General features: G+C 37.4%; 1 protein-coding gene across 1 annotated transcript; it reads right to left on the reverse strand.

Moving 5' to 3' along the window:
* Nucleotides 1-217: 217 nt before the first annotated feature.
* Nucleotides 218-4,825, reverse strand: LOC109237577 (WAT1-related protein At1g68170-like). The gene is made up of 7 exons (XM_019403897.1): nt 4,271-4,825; nt 3,468-3,530; nt 2,716-2,832; nt 2,035-2,281; nt 1,566-1,724; nt 1,214-1,365; nt 218-685 (listed from the first exon to the last, which is right to left on the reverse strand). Exons 1-7 carry the CDS (start codon nt 4,462-4,464, stop codon nt 412-414), a joined length of 1,206 nt encoding a protein of 401 aa, XP_019259442.1. The 5' UTR covers nt 4,465-4,825; the 3' UTR covers nt 218-411.
* Between the last annotated feature and the right edge of the window lie 11,661 nt (nt 4,826-16,486).

Genomic DNA, 16,486 nt, shown 5'->3' on the forward strand with positions numbered 1-16,486 from the left:
ATCCATACATGTCACAAGGAGAGGTCTGGCGTTGAATGGCTTATTAATGGAAATTACATTTATCAAGAATCATAGGTGGATCTAGAATTTGAAGTTTATGCATCCTAGCGACCCATTGTTTGCCTTCAAACTTACAACCCATTTATGCTAATTAAGGATTCACAGTTTATTATATGCATATATTCAATAAATTTCTCAACACATATATAGGGTTTGTGCCAGCGCCATTGAATTCTCCTAACAACGTGCCATATAGTGTACATCCGCCTAAATATATAACTTTAAACCAAGGGAAGAAAACAAAACAAAAAATGAAAATGTAATAGAGGAGGAAAGTACCAGGAATTTTGCACTACTATATGATCAATAGGTTAATCATCTTATCCCAGTTGTATTATATGGAGAAAATTTCTAAACCTTTGAATCAAGATTAATAGATCCTTCTTCTTCCTTTAGAGCTTGTTGAAGAGAAAGTCCTTCCATTTTATTCATGGGATGGAAATTGGGAGCAATACCAATGACATTGCTACAATTGGTCTCTAATTTGTTGTTTGAAACTATATCTTCTTGCTCCAATTCATCACTGCTCTTCGAAGGTGTCAATTTGGAAGCCCTTTTAATTTCTTGGTTCTTCCCCCACAGCACAACGTACAATCCAAATATTATTATCGCAGCTCCTAGAACACTAATTCATAATAAATAAAGTCACATTCTTAAACAGAAAAAAATATTAATTGTAGATAGCTATAAGGGAATTATGAGAGTCTCCAACCCTAAACATAAGTCATAAATTGTTATAATTATTACACTACCTTTTAAGTATTTAACGTATGCTGAAAGTCTATTCTTCGGAAGTATTGACTTATTTAATGTTCTAGTTGTTATGATAACTATGATCATTACCACTGCAAAGGTTTTTGCATATGGAAATACCACTAATCCTAAGTTCATGTGCGTTAATTAATGATTTCTTTAAACAAGAAGAGTAAAATTCTAACCTAAAACTTCAAACAACTGAATATTGAGCTATGACAATTCTTATCCAGTGTATTAAGTAACATTTCTACTTAATAAGTAGATATATTTCTAGTTAAATGCAAACCCGGCAAGATAAAATCACCAATATTAAACTGCTAAATAAAGAAAAGAAAATTACAACGATCTAATACAAAGTAAATGATATTACACTATAAATGGATAGCAAAATAAATACCTTCCCAAGTGTAATTTCTCGCTGAGAAATAAAGAACCGGCAATGGCAACACATACAAGCATTAAAGGGGTGAAAATAGACAGGAATAATGGACCTCTCATCCTTACACAAAACATCAAGAAGATGATTGTTATTCCAGAAGCCACTATCCCCTACACCAAAAAAAAAAAATAGTTATGTAAAGTTTATTTCTAATCTGTATAGTCATTAAAATGCTAAATATAGTAAGGTGTTTTCTTGGTACAACGGAAGTCATTATTAGTTGGAAAATAATTTTTAATTTCTAGATAAAATATTCTGCGAGAAATGACTTCTATTATATCAAACACAGGTAACGGAGAATAAAACATACCGCATAAGCTACTATAAGCAGTCTAAGGTTCCATCCTAATTTCCATTGGCTCCAATCTCTTTCAGTACAAAGTGCAAAAACTCCAGCTTGAAGTGCTCCCATAATGGAGATTAGGGCAGTGCTAGAAAAATGACAAGGATACAACTCACTCATCTTCGCCTACATTGTACATTAGCAAATAAGTAAAATAGTTAACACTATGTTTAATCATCAATTTTACATACTAATATTACAGAAAATTACATTTTCAATTATGTATGTCTAATATGGAAAATACTCTAGCAATCATATTCATCTATTTGCAAATAGGAGGTTAAAATTTTCCAATCACGCTAATTTCTTTTAAAATGTTATACCTTCCTCCCCGAAACCAAAAAAAAAAAAAAAAAAAAGATTGAATAGTTTTTAGTTTTTACCGTGCACTATTTAGAAAGTAATTAAAATATACAAGTTTTAGTTTGCACATTACCTGAAAAATGAGGGATAATGCTGTGGAAAAGCAACTACAAATAGCCAAAATAGGACCCAAAATATGAGCATATGGTTTTTGGTGTTGGTGAGAAGCTGCCATGTGTCCAGTAAAGACAACTTTGGTTGACCAAGTTTTAATTTCCAAGCCTTTATAAAAAGTGAGAAGCATAGCCCCACCTATTCCAATTAATGTTCCCAACACTTTTGCCTGCCCTGCCCTTGTTTTCAAACCCAACTTCTCCAACCTTAAACAGATATGTCCAAATATACACAAAACCATTAGTATGCCTCACAAAGTAACTTTGAACAAATTCAGAATTTAAATTTTATAAATTATAATCTTTTACGTTCCTACTATCGACTTCGTTACACTTTAGGATAAATATTCGATCTTTTTACAGGAAAAATATTTCGTTTATTGGAACGTTCAAGATTTTTTTTGAGTGTTTAATGATTGAAAGAAGAGTTTCTTGAAAGCATCCTTAAACCATATCTTTGAAAACAGTTTCTGGAAAACATTTTTTTTCTCCATTTTTTTTTTTTTTTTGGAAAACGGATGCATTTTATTCAAAGCAGTAAAAATGTCAAGAAGTATCATTACAACCAGGAACTAATCTGAGAGATATCTTCTTCAAACAACTAATTAAAAAACACATGAAATTGGAAAATTGAAATATACCTAAAGAATATGGCTATAACAAAAGTGATGCCAGGAATTAGATTAATCATGGCTGTAGCAAAAGTTGCTGAAGTTAGGACTAAACTTGCTGCAAACAAATTTTGTGCCATTGAACCCCTGCATTAATTCAAAGTGTAAATGAACCAAAATTAGAAATGAATGCATATATAGTTAAGGGCAGACATCTAACTTAATGAAAGCACTAGTTATAAGTGTAGTCAAAATGACATGCTTTGGAAAAACAAAAGTTGCATGGTAGTCATCTTCAATAAATATTCCACTTGTTTTAAGTTTCAGGAGTTCTAAGTTGGCGTGTAAGAGTATTAAACAACATTTTCTCGATATGTCGACATATCTGTTTGAATGAACCAAAACTAGAAATTAACAACATTATTAATTCTTGAAAACTTTCATATGTCTATACGAAATTTAATTTCATAACAAATTAAATTTCAGTTTAATATTTATTTTATAACTGATAAATCAAATCAAATTCTTTTTTTGTTCAATCAAATAGTGTCACATAAAAATCGAAGCAGTGCATATTTTGATAGAAAGTACTAACAAGTAGTTTTTTTTTTTTTCCTTTGGAGAGATCGCATAAATCAATAAAAGGTTTAGATAGTGGAGGAGAAGAGTGAAGAAAGAAAAAGTTTTCCTAAAACAAGACTGAATATTCAATTTGTGAGTTGTGTTTATGCTGTCATTCACATTGCACTTATTAGTGAATTGAATGAAGTAATACAACTTACCCGAAGAGTGCACAAAGAAATGCAAGCAACATTACCATCCATGTCAATTTTGGCCTAATCTTCCTACAAATAGGAAAGAATAGCGATAGGCACGTCAGATTCAACTCAAATATATTTTGCAAAAGTGCAAAAATTCAAAATACATTTATGAAACTTTAAAGTGGAGTTCCTGCTCGAAATGTGTGGACAAACATATTCGAATTTTATCCAAAATGTTTCAACAGGTTTCTATTTTAATTAAGTTGCATCAAACGTACACATAATTAATTTGCTCGAACCTTCTTGTTGAATTAAAACAAAACATTAAAAGGTTCAAAGCTTTTTACTCATTATTACACTAAGTAAAATCCTACGTTTAGCCAAGTGATGTACAGAATTAAAAATAAGGAAAAAAAAAAGCCAAAACATGCTTATTTTGCTTTTAAAACGAGGCCTCTAAGAAGATAGCAAGATTTTTTTTTTTCAACAAAAGAAACAATGGTTATCCAAAATGAATAATATAAATAAACTCCATAGAAATGTGGAATTGCATCAGGATTTTATCCTCAAAATGTTCACTCGAAGAAGACACTCTAAGAGAACCTATTTTCTTTTTAAAAAGAAAATACTGCCCTCAAATACAGTAATAAATTCCAGGTGTTTGTTTTTTGGGGGTCATTTTCTGAGTAGGGTTATTCAGTTTGGTGAAAGATAACCTCGGGTACTTGATAAAATAATCGAGGTGATGCATACGAATTGACTAGACATATCTATCAAATAGTAAAAAAATATATATTCAAAGACTGTGCTAAGGACAGACTTGCCTGTCAAAGTAAAGGGCCAAAGGAATAACAGTAGCAGCAGCAAAGATGAAGCGATAAGCAATCAAAACCCTCAAACTCATTCCATTATTAGAAGCCAATTTATAGAACAAACTCATTCCTGCATAAGCTATCTGAACAAACACCATCATTATTACAGGCTTTAATCCTTGCACTTTGTCACATATCTTCCCCATTCTCTCTAGTGTATGGAACCAGAGACAAAACTAGCAGAAGAATATATAGGACTTTTACTAAGTATTATTGTTATGAATATCTATAGAGAAATATATAGGTGGGGGGTTGAAGAGGAAGAATAGGAGTTGTAGTTGAAGACTATAGTTTTGTAACGCTTGGATGGGACCACCAAAGATTGTGCTAGAATAATATGTACTCCTTCATCCTTGACTAGTTTGAGTCTTAGATATATGATGTGCCTGTGATAGAAAAGGCTTTACCTTAAAGTAAAACTTTTCGATATTAATCTAGATTAGTTGGGACTCAAAACGGATGTCGAAAAAATGCTTGAATAGGGAAATACAAATGAAGACAGGGCTAGCTGGATTTTGGAAGTGGAAAACATAAATAGGCAGGAAGAGAGGAGAGTTAATTGAAAGAAGGAATTGAAGAGGTAGCTGCCACTTTACAAAAATCCACGTGTGGTGAAGTTGATAGAGACGTCTTCAGTTTTTGCATGGCAAAACAATAGGAGAAGAGCTTGAGCATTAATTTTTACTGCACGTCACCGCCTACGCAAACTCCACTAACTATCCGTAGATTTCTCCATTTGAATTACATGTCTTCGGCACTAAACTTTTTCTGCATTAATTTCAACTTTTTTTTTTTTTTTTTTTTTTTACTAAAGATAGATATGATATTAAACAAACATATGCGTACAGAGGTTTTGGTGTTCAGGTAGCATCATATTATAAACTAAGTCATTACTAGTACTAACTATATTGTTTGTAGTAACACTAGTTGATTTATCATTGTAATATCCAAAAAGGTTTGGGATTATGTTAGAGTTGCTTTTTGCATGCACTGTAGGTTGATATAGCAAGTCCCATGCACTAAGCGGCAGTAAGCGTGTAGTCGATACACCTCGCTTATCTTCATCCCATATTTGGCAAACAAAAAGCGGCGGTTGTTCAAAAATCTGCATAGTAGAATTCCACTCCAAAAAGCTTCCTGACTTTGCTAGCTGATCTGCTAATCTATTTTGTTCTCTGTACGCATGCCTAACTATTGGATCATGTAGCTTCCCCAACAGGTGCCTGCAATCAATCAGGAGATTAGCATATATTATATTGTTATCATGCACCTTCCCTCTTCCCTCAGTATCAAAATCCTATGTTACTCAAATTGTTCAAAATTTTGAGCCTTATTGTGTCGCATTTTCAAAAATAGTAGTCACTCCATTCTACTTTGTTCACAATTATTTTCTTATTAAGTCGTTCCAAAAAAATTAGCACATTTCTTTAAGGCATAGTAGCATTTCATAACTAATTCGGAAAGTAATGTAGGTATATAGCGGTAATTAAATCTTATGTTCAGAATCATAGGCATGGTAGAGAGGAAAAGTAGTTTTGGAATAAATTCGAACTATTAAGGGATGAAAATGACTTTAGCCACACATTCCCTAACTTCAAACGATCATATGTTCCAGTATAGTTGCTGATGCTCTAAGTAAAAGATCCATGAGGATTTTGGACAGGATATTAGTGGTTAAATGTCCCATAGTGAAAGGAGCCCAACAGATAGCTAATTAAGGTTTCATCTTGAAGAAGAAAGCGGTGAAAACTTTATTGCTAGTATGATTTCCAAATCTAGCTTAGTAGAGCAAGTGAAAGCCAGATAGTTTGATGATGCAAGGTTGCTTAAAATTAAGGAAGATGTTTTAGTAGAAAAATCTGAGGATTTCAGAATTGATTGGGGGTGGTATATTTAGGATTAGAAACCGATTACGTGTTATTGAAATAGAGAATCCCCGAAGAGCAATTATGAAGAAAGCACATACTTCTAAATATATAATGCACCCAGGTTCTAGTAAGATGTATCATGACTTGAGGAATGTCTACTGGTGGAATAACATGGAAAAAAAATTACATACTGTGTGTCTCGCTGTCTTAATTGTCAGTAAGTGAAGGTTGAACATTAGAGACCAGACGGTTTAGAGCAGCTAATAGAATACTAGAGTGGAAATGGAAAAGAATAAATATAGACGTCATGGTTGGCCTACCCAGAACACTCAAGAAGGACGACTCAATTTGAATCATTGTTGATAGGTTAACAAAATCAGCTTAGTTTTTACCTGTTAAGGCAACTTACACAACTTATGAGTATGCAACTATTTATATAAAGAAAATTGTATGATTGCATGGCTCGGCAATGTCTATTATTTTCGACAGAAGTGCACAATTCACTCCCTAATTTTGGTAGAGTTTTCAGGAAGATATAGGTACTAAGGCTAATTTAATCATGACTTTCTAACCCCACAGACAGATGGACAAGCGGAGCGAATGATTTAGACCTTGGATGATATATAATGAGCTTGTGTGTTGGATTTTAAGGTTAATTGAGATGATCATTTGCCTTTGATAGAGCTTGTAAAATTATTAGGAAAATATTCAGATGACTCCATTTGGGGCTCTATATGGAAGATGTTGTTGTCGTTTACTTGTCGAGTAGTTTGAAACCGGTGAGACAGAATTCATAGGGCCAGAAATAGTTCAAGATTCTTTGACAAAAGAGAAGATTATTCAGAAACAACTCAAAACATCTCAGAGCCACCAGAAATCATATTCAGACGTAAGGCATCATGATCTCGAGTCTAAAGAAGGTGACTTTGTCTATTTGAAAGTCTCACCCATGAAGGGAAACATGAATTTTGGAAGAAAAGGAAGAATATCCCCAGGTATATATAATGGGCCTTATCCGATTCTTGAAAGGGTTTGGCTCGTGGAGTATCGATTTGTGTTATCATCAGAGTTATTATTAGTGCATCCAATATTTCATGTATCAATATTGAAGAAATATTTTTATGAATCGAGCCATGTTATTAATGGACAAGAGATCGAAGTGATGATATACTTTTTCCTACAAGGAGGTCCCTGTAGCTATAGTGGACAGACAAGCTCGTAAGCTTCAAAACAAAGAGATTGCTTAGGAAAAGTTATGTTGAGTAAACATTTAGCTGAGGATGCTACTTGGAATTCTAGTGCGACATGAGGATAAAATATCCATACCTATTTGAGGATTCAGGTACGTGACTCTGTCACGACCCCAAATTCCTACCTTAGGATGTTGTGATGACACCTAGTCTCTAAGATTAGGTAAGCCTAATATACATTGAGAATTAGTAGAAATAACAAATTTTGATATCAAATTAAACTATTAAACTGTCATAATAAAGCCCAAATGGTACAACTACCAAGTATCTCCCAAAATCGGTGGAATCGATTCATAAGCTCTACATTAAATGCACTAATACTCTCTAAATACAACTCTGTTTGAAGTGAAGATAAACAGTAGTAAAGGAATAGAAGAAGGTGACTCTGAGGCATGTGAGCATCAAGCAGGTATACCTTAAAGTCTCCAGAATAACTGGTCAATCATTGCGCGCAACGAGCAGATGTACCTAGGTCTGCACAAAAATGTTTTGAAGCGTAGCATGAGCACACCACAACGGTACCTAGTAAGTATCGAGCCTAACCTCGATCGAGTAGTGACGAGAGAAGATCAAGACACCTACCAAAGAAGCCTGAATAAAATATAATATAATCTGATAACGGAAAGCCAAGAAATAAATGACAACAAAGCAGTATAATGATGGCTAACAACGGATTTTAAAGCAATAAAGCAAAACAAGAATGAGCATATGATAAGAACAACAAGAAATCAAATACAGTCAAATACATGTAAAATTGATGAAGGAATAACAATAGTTGTTCAATCAACAAGTCTTTTCAACATAGAATGCAAGAATCACAATTGAAGCACCACACCTCTTCTTTATATCGCCACGTGAGCCTTATTTTTTATTTTTAAAATATTTTTTCTAATAGCTACACAGGATTTAGCCCCCTTATCTCACTGCGTGGCTTCAAGTAATTCCCTTACTAGCAACATACGTATAAATCACAGCTTATCTCACCACATACACATCAAGCCATGTCCTTATACCTCCGCATGCGCGTCAATATCACATCACAATAATCAATTCGCACTACACGTTATCATATGCCACAACATTGTTAAAATTAACAAAACCAATGTTACCACAACATATATCTCACGGCTCAACCACAATGTTTGCAAGAATCTCAGTAACAAAAAACGAATGAGAAACAACTCAACGAGGAAAGATACATCAATAGTCAACAACTCAACGAGGAAAGATATATCAATAGTCAACAACTTCAACCTCAATATGTTAATAGCTTTCACAACTACAATTTCAATAACACACAATGAAGGTATTCCCATGGAATGACAACTTCCAATTCGAGTGCAATACATAAGATTAATACTGAAAGAGATAGCATGAAATATCAACTAAGTCTAAATGCATGAGAATAACTCAACAATGGAAGAACGGCGTGCATGTACAACAAGTACAAATAATTGCATATAAGAGTAAATTTAACAATGGAACTAGAACATGTAATAACAACTTCAATTAAGGCATTGATTACGCCCAACTATGCCTTATAAAAAGGACTAAGCGGTTGTTACAAATATAATCCGGTTTACAAGTCCGGATCGGAGTAATCCCACAGGGAACTAAGGCTTAGCTACAATTGTTTAATATCACCAAGAAGACAAGCACGAACAATTCCTAACTCATAGATATTAAGATTCTTGTATTTAACTAATTAAGTAAAAAATTAAAATAACAACTAAAGATACTAAGGGTTAGAGACAAGATTAAAGAGGTCTAGAGTTATGATTTTCCCTATTGTCGGAATCCTTCCCGCTACGTTTTTTATAAATTCGCCTAAGTATTCTCTACCGTTCATGAGCGCTCTGACTGTCGTAACTCTCTCCCGAGTAATTACCATAATTTACTAGACATATTCTGCCGAATTACGCTAGCTGGCATTAAGTACGACTCACTCGGATCACACTCAAGGTTTCGTTATCCGTAATCCCACCTTTAAACCCTCCGTATTGATCCCTCATATATGTTAGGAGTGATATTGTTCAACAACTACCTAAATATGCACTATCTCCCGAGTAATACACACTAAATAGGCACAATCGATTGAGAGCTCTTCAACCAACCACAATAATAACGTAGTTGAACAAATAGAGAAAATACTACAGCAAATCTATATTAACGTAACAGGAAAATCATCCTCCAATGGGTTCTATCAAAACCCTAGATAACAAATTAGCTATTCATAATAATATGCATAACTACAATACTAGAATTCATAACCAATAATGGAAATAGGAAGAAGGAAGTAAAAAACTCGTAGAAGAATTCTCTGCCTTGATCCTAGTTTGTTCTTGCCTCCTTAGGTCAAATCCCCGGTCTCCTTAGCCTCCTTAGGTCTAAATTATGTCAAAAGTATGTCCCCTTCCTCTCAAAATAGCATTTTACATGTATTTATACCAAGTAGGCTCGGGCCCAGACGAAACACCTCTTCCTGCGTGAAATAGGACTCTGGCTCTGTAAAATTTTCATAGGCACACCGCACGTTGCGGCGCACTGTGCGGCGCGGCAGTGGGGAAGTTCAGAGAGCTATTTTCTGACAGACTGCTGGAAAATTGCACAGATGCGGCGCACGCTGCGGCGCACTGCGCGGCGCGGTAGTGGAAATTCGCAAAAATGCAAAACATGAGAGTTGTATCCCTTTCAAATAGCTTTCCAACGATATATTGTGGAGTCCAAACGGAGTTCTGAGCAAAAAGTAATGTGCATTTTACTAGACAATGCGCCGTATGCCCGCTCGATACTTCGTTTCGTTCTTATCTATCATCCATTGATCCCCGAACATGATCCAGGCTTCATTCCTTGGGCTTTTACTCAGACTTCAAAGCTCCAAATCACTTGAACTCCTTCCATATTATCTACATAGCTCGAAATCACTCCTACAAGGCAAAAAATACACAATTTAGTGCAAAACACTGGCGATTAAAGCTCAAACTCAATTAAAGTGGAGTAACATAGAGTGTAATAAGCGACTAAAATACGTAATTATAGCCTATCATCAACACCCCACACTTAAACCATTGCTCGTTCTCGAGCAATCAAACTACACTTTATATAGACACGACCTTTTTAAGCAATTCTCCTAACTTATCACACCAAATTTTTTTAAAATAGACTAAGCACAAAAGCATAATATCTTCACCTTAAAATTTGACTCACAAGTACCACACATTATTCACAACTTACTCACTTACTCTAATATAGAGGTCACTGAAATTACCTTTCCTTCATGAATCAAGTGCCCTCACACAAAAAAAGACACACAATATAAAAGTAAAGAACAATTAGGAACTCAAGATAGAAAGAATTCACTCACTCTCAGAAATAACATTCATATGCCACAAAAGATGCACCATAGGCTTGCCCGTAGTGTACTACTCTACTAATCGAGCTCATTCAGTCTAGGATCAAGTATGACTTTATTTGGTTGTAATGTAAGCTAAGGGACGGGTAGGATACATTTAGATATAAGAGTGACTACATCTCCCTTAGCACTTTTATACATACATTTTAACATTTAACACCCCACTTATGTCAAACCAAAACTCCACCTTCACATCAATGTATATTACCCCATACTTCTTTAAGCAACATCAAGAGTCACCACTTAGCAAGGAATATTTTTTTTCAATTCAAGTGGCTCTTATTTTTTTCCAACACAGTGTACCTTTCTCCTTATTTCATTAGTTCCACTCAAAAGCCAAACCAACCACCCCATGCTTTAACTTTTACAAAGTTCATAACAATTCAAGTGCTCATGAGAGGTGAAAAGGTTCAAATAGATGGTTAATTCAAACAAATGAGTAAGGCTTGTAATGTGGTTGCCAAATAAACAAGATTATAGGCTCAAAGGGGTTAACTACGACACATTAAAGTTACGCGGGTAAAATATATATATATATACATATGGCTCAACAAAGTGTGAGATCCTATGTGTTTTTTTTCTCTCTTCTCTTACGTAATATACGTAACGTGGCGTGGTTATATTAGGTATATATGATTGGGTATAGCACATTGGGAGAATAAGATTGAAAATGTGTGGTAATATCAAGGAACTAAACTAAAGCTTTAGGTCAAAGGGATCCCTTAAACAAAGGTTCGTGGTTAAAGAAATGGCTCGGGTAGCACCCCGCGCGTTCGGAAGGTTTAAGTTAACTTGCACCTGTGGGATAAGACTAAGAGTGTCTAATATGCTAAGAATAATGTGTTATGAGGTATTATAATATCACACTGGTCACATGTTAAGTTTTGGAGTCAAGCAAGTTGCGAAATAAGGCCGACAAACGTTATCGTAAGTTTCTCTAATAAATTTCCTAAACTTTGGGTCAAATGTATCAGATCATTTCTCCCAATATATAAAGAGTTATGGGACCCACTGATCGCGGCCGTCTCAACACTACACAATGGTATTAAGAGTGGGTAGCAATAACTAATACCTGAATAGTGGATCGGGGTCGAATTTCCACAGGGAGCTTGGAATGGAGTTGTATTGCCGGTTTAGTTTAGAAATGCGTTTGTACTTTTAATTGCACTCCTAACATTTTTGAGGGTTTTTATATTTAAAACTACTTTTGTAACCTAAGAATTTAAAGCTAAATTATGCTAAGGAAATATTGCTAAGTTGTGCTTGATATGAGAAAAAAGGCACTAGGGTTGTAACACTACCTAGGTGGCTAGCTAACGGGTAGAAGCTACTAAGGGGAGATTGATAAATCTGGGTTTAGTGCTATAGCCGTTGCACACTTACACTCATTCTCACACCTCTCAGTAGAGAGAACGATTTTTCCCAATTGACTCTCTCGAGATCAATTAAGTAGGCCAATTAGACCGGGCAACTAGGGCTCAAGTGGGGTAATTACTCTTTCGAGGTTTAACCCGTTAATTGGGACTACCATTCTCATGGGTCCATCCAATTCCTTGTTGGGCTAACTTTTAGGGTCATATGACTCTCTCTCTCAAGAAGAGTTAGACCCGCTAAGCTTGAATTCATGTTTGCAACCACAAATTCTAGATTGAAACACAAAATCAACCCAAATAACAAATACCCAATCTCAATCTCACCCTAGAATGCAACACCCATTAACTACCCACACTAGGGTTGAGCCACAACCCTAGCTAATGGGTTTAGCTAGACATAATTAAAGAAGAAACAGTAGAAATAGATGATGAAATGAACATAATAATTGATTACTACTTAAAATCTATGATATTTAAGAGTAAAATTGCCAAATTAGGCTACAAAGTACTTCTCACGGGCGCAACTCTCGTTCGGTAGTTAAAATCTGACCTAAAAATGTCAAAAAGATCTATTTATACTGAGCTAGAAAATCTGGACAAAAATGCCCCTACGGGGTAGGCGCGGACCGCGCAGAAATGGAGCGTGGCCGCATTGGCTCTTGGACTCTTTGAACTCTGTACTCTGAAGTTGGGATCGCGGACCGCGCAGAAATGGAGCGCGGCCGCGTTTCAGGACAGGCGCGGACCGCGTAAAAAGGGCGCGCGGCCGCGTGGCAGTACTTTGGCAAAAACACCATCTCTCTGAATCTCATCTACGCGGACCGCGTAAAAAGGAGCGCGTACCGCGCATATTGCCCTTTGAATGACCCAGTCTCTGAATCTCGTAGCGCGGCCGCGTGGCAAATCAGTGCGGTCTGCGCTAGGTCTTCTTGTTCCCACTTCAATTTGTCTTTGACACTTGGCAGGTTTCACTCCGTTTTGAGCCGATCTTTGACATTTGTCATCTTGTCGCTCAAACCTGCAATCAAGCGCAACTTGTAAGGGTTTTGGGGTTATTTTGTGGCAGTTCATAACAAAAGCAATAGCAAGTAGGGGTATAATCATGCTACAATTCTAACTTATCAACTCCCCCAAACTTAAGCCTTTGCTTGTCCTCAAGCAAACAAAATAAGACCTACCCCAAAGAGCAATCCAAGAATTTCCAGCTATCCTAAAGTACCTCATCAAGCATCAATTGGGATTAACAATTGCCCTCAATACGAATGCATCATTAACACATTTTAGGCTTTTGAAAACTATGGATCAAGTGTGCCGCAAGAGCATCAAGGGTTGACACATTTCATCAAAGAGCTTTTCTCAAATACCTTGGTCATTGTGGAACCCAAACTCAAACATCCTCAACTCTCCCTAAGTGGACCTCACCCTTTTAGAGTAGTGACATACAAACCGAGGTTGATGGGATTTTCACTCAATTCTCTCAAAAAGAAGGTCACAAATCCGGCTTTAGGTACCATATGCTTGCCCTTTATGTAAGTATCCACTAATGTAGGTTTCGTTCAACTCAAGATCATATAGGGCTTTTGTGGAGTCATTGTAAAGGCTTTTGGGCAAGGATCGGACATGATTTTGTTCAAGCGGGTTCAATCTTCCCTTAAGCACTTCTTTTGATTCATTGTGGCACACCATTCTTGACTCATTTGAGTATTTACTTCTTTTCAAGGGGGTTAGAGAGACACACTGTCACTCTTTCTTATGCAATTCAACACATTTCTCCTTTTTCTACTTTTTCACCTTTGTTTTCTTTGAATCCCCTTTTTGACCTTATTCACTTTGGTCTTTCTTTTTGTCTTGTCTTTTCTTCCTTTTTCATTGCCTTTCTTTTCTTTTGCTTTTGTACCTTTTATCACATTGTTTCCTTTCTTGCTTCTCCCCCCCCCCCCCAAACTTAGGCATTTGTCATTTACTCAAGGGAAGATGTGGGTGCCAAGAGAGGGTCTCATTAAAAACGGGTATAGGCTTGTAGTTTTGGTTCTTGAAAGGAGGAAGTTTAAGGCTCAAAAGGGTTAACAAGGGAATCATTTCATTGGTAGGCTATGGAGTTGTTCAACTTAGCATTTGGACCAAGGAGAGCCTATAATAACTTCTCAAGTCAAATTTTACCTAGGATATCGCCTCAACAAACATTCGGGGCAAGTTCTAGACCATCGGCTCGGGACTTGGACTCACAATTCTAATTCTCACCACACACCCTCAAGGATTGCTAAAGATTTCGAGTAGAATATTCAACGGGGATGAATATATACATAAAGTAGAGAAGTAGCCAAATTAGCAGTTATATACAGGCCAACTATCAAATCTGAAACATAAACTAAAAGTCAAATATATACAGTCATCCAAATGTATCAAAACAGTAGGCGCACCCCCACGAATAAGAGCTGGCATTGTCCCCAATGCCAACTACCAAAATAAGCATAAAAACAGAGAAAGGATATAGAATGGCTCCTCAAGCCTGGTCCGGCTGCATGGGCTGATCAGTGGTCCCCTGGTCCGCTGTACTAGTAGAAACCTTAGACTGGTTCCCGGCCTGCTGCTGCTTTGCTGCTGGGATAGGGGCCGGGTCATGGACCGGCTGAACATCTGGAGGAGCAGTGGAAGTGCCCTCCTGAACCTGTGCCACCTCTATCACAACACCCTCAGTGCTAGGAAGCTTCCTCTTCTTCCTTGGGTGCCTAGGCTCCTCCTCCTGCTGTGGCTGTGCTGCTGCTGGATCTCCCAATAGCAAGTCTAATGGCATCTGATCTGCCAAAAGCTTGTCCACATCTGCTCGCAGCTTCTTTACCGACTCCCGAGACGCCCTCGACTTTCTCATTTTCTTATGTTCCTTTGCAAGCTCCTTCAAAGCCTTACCATGTGAGGCCACTGCCATAGTCAAGGTGGCCTGGGTCTCCAAAATCTTCTCCTGGTTGACCAGGAGCTTCTTCAAAGTCTCCTCAGTGGAAGGAGGAATCTGGGCAATGGTTGGTGCTGACTGTACCTCAACTGTAGTAGCCAAAGTGGACAACTTGGATGTCGCTGCTGACATCCAGTTGTTTAGACTGGCTAAGGACTGACTGAGCTGGTGGGCAGTGAACCGATGAGTCTTTAAAACAGGAACTGCCGGGTCAGCTGAAGTAGAAGGGCTTGGGGGTAAGGGCTCACTGGTGGAAGTGGTCGGGATGGAGGATGGTCCAATAGAAGGCTCTACCGCAACTGGCTCTTCAGACTGGCCAGTTGGGGCAGAGGTGGGTGGCTGGTACTTTTTGGATTTTGGGTTGTCTGAACCCAATTGGCTATACCATGAATAGGGGGTCACCGGCTTTGTCTTGACATCAAATCGCTTTTTCTTCACCTCCAAATCCCTAAAGTACATGGACAAAGTGTTCGGGAAGGGGTAGTTTGTGTTGGTCTCATGTCAGATGTAGAGATCACCCTCGAGATTATATTGCCCACATTGAGAGGAAGCCCAGCCATGATAGATGCCACAAGAACAGCCTGGGCGAGAGGAACTGAGTGATCATGTGTGAAGGGATCAAGTCTACTACAAACAAATGTCAACCAACCCTTTGCCTCAAAATTACATGTGTTCCGCAGAATCTTCTCCCCTGCCTTTAACTATTTTGGAACAGTGCCCGGGGCTGCCAAGTATTCGGCCAACCAAGGACGCACCTCCTCACCCATTGCTAGCTTCGCCAAGTATTCTGTTTCATCTTCCTCTTTGATCCCCAAATATTCATTCAAGGACTTCCCATCAAACAACACCATTTTATCCCGCACCTTCGTCGCCTTTGTGTCCTTAACCACATGAGAAACATTGCAATAGAACTCTTTTACCATATGCTCATTGGCCTCAATACACCTCTCCTCGAAGAAACCCCAGCCGTCTCTAGTACGGAATTGCTCTTGCACCTTTGGGTTGAGAGGTAGAAGATCACTGTCAATGAATTGTCTCTCCGGGATCAATTTCCTCACGGGCCACCACTCTCTAAATTTGTGGAATGCTATCTCACTAACAAATCTGTCTGCCCAAGCTTCAGGCTTTCTGGTTCGATCAACTCCCCCGACTAAAGGCTCACCTCCCTCACCATATCCTGCACTCTCCCCAGATAATGAAGCTGTGGGGGAGGTGGAGTATTGTGCCTCACTTCTTGCTACGGACTCATCAGACGAATCCGAAATTACATTGACCGGTATCTTGGAGGTGGGTGAAGGTGGAGGAGTGTCATGTA

The sequence above is a fragment of the Nicotiana attenuata genome, unplaced genomic scaffold (genome assembly GCF_001879085.1).
Source record: "Nicotiana attenuata strain UT unplaced genomic scaffold, NIATTr2, whole genome shotgun sequence".
NCBI classification, from domain to species: domain Eukaryota; kingdom Viridiplantae; phylum Streptophyta; class Magnoliopsida; order Solanales; family Solanaceae; genus Nicotiana; species Nicotiana attenuata.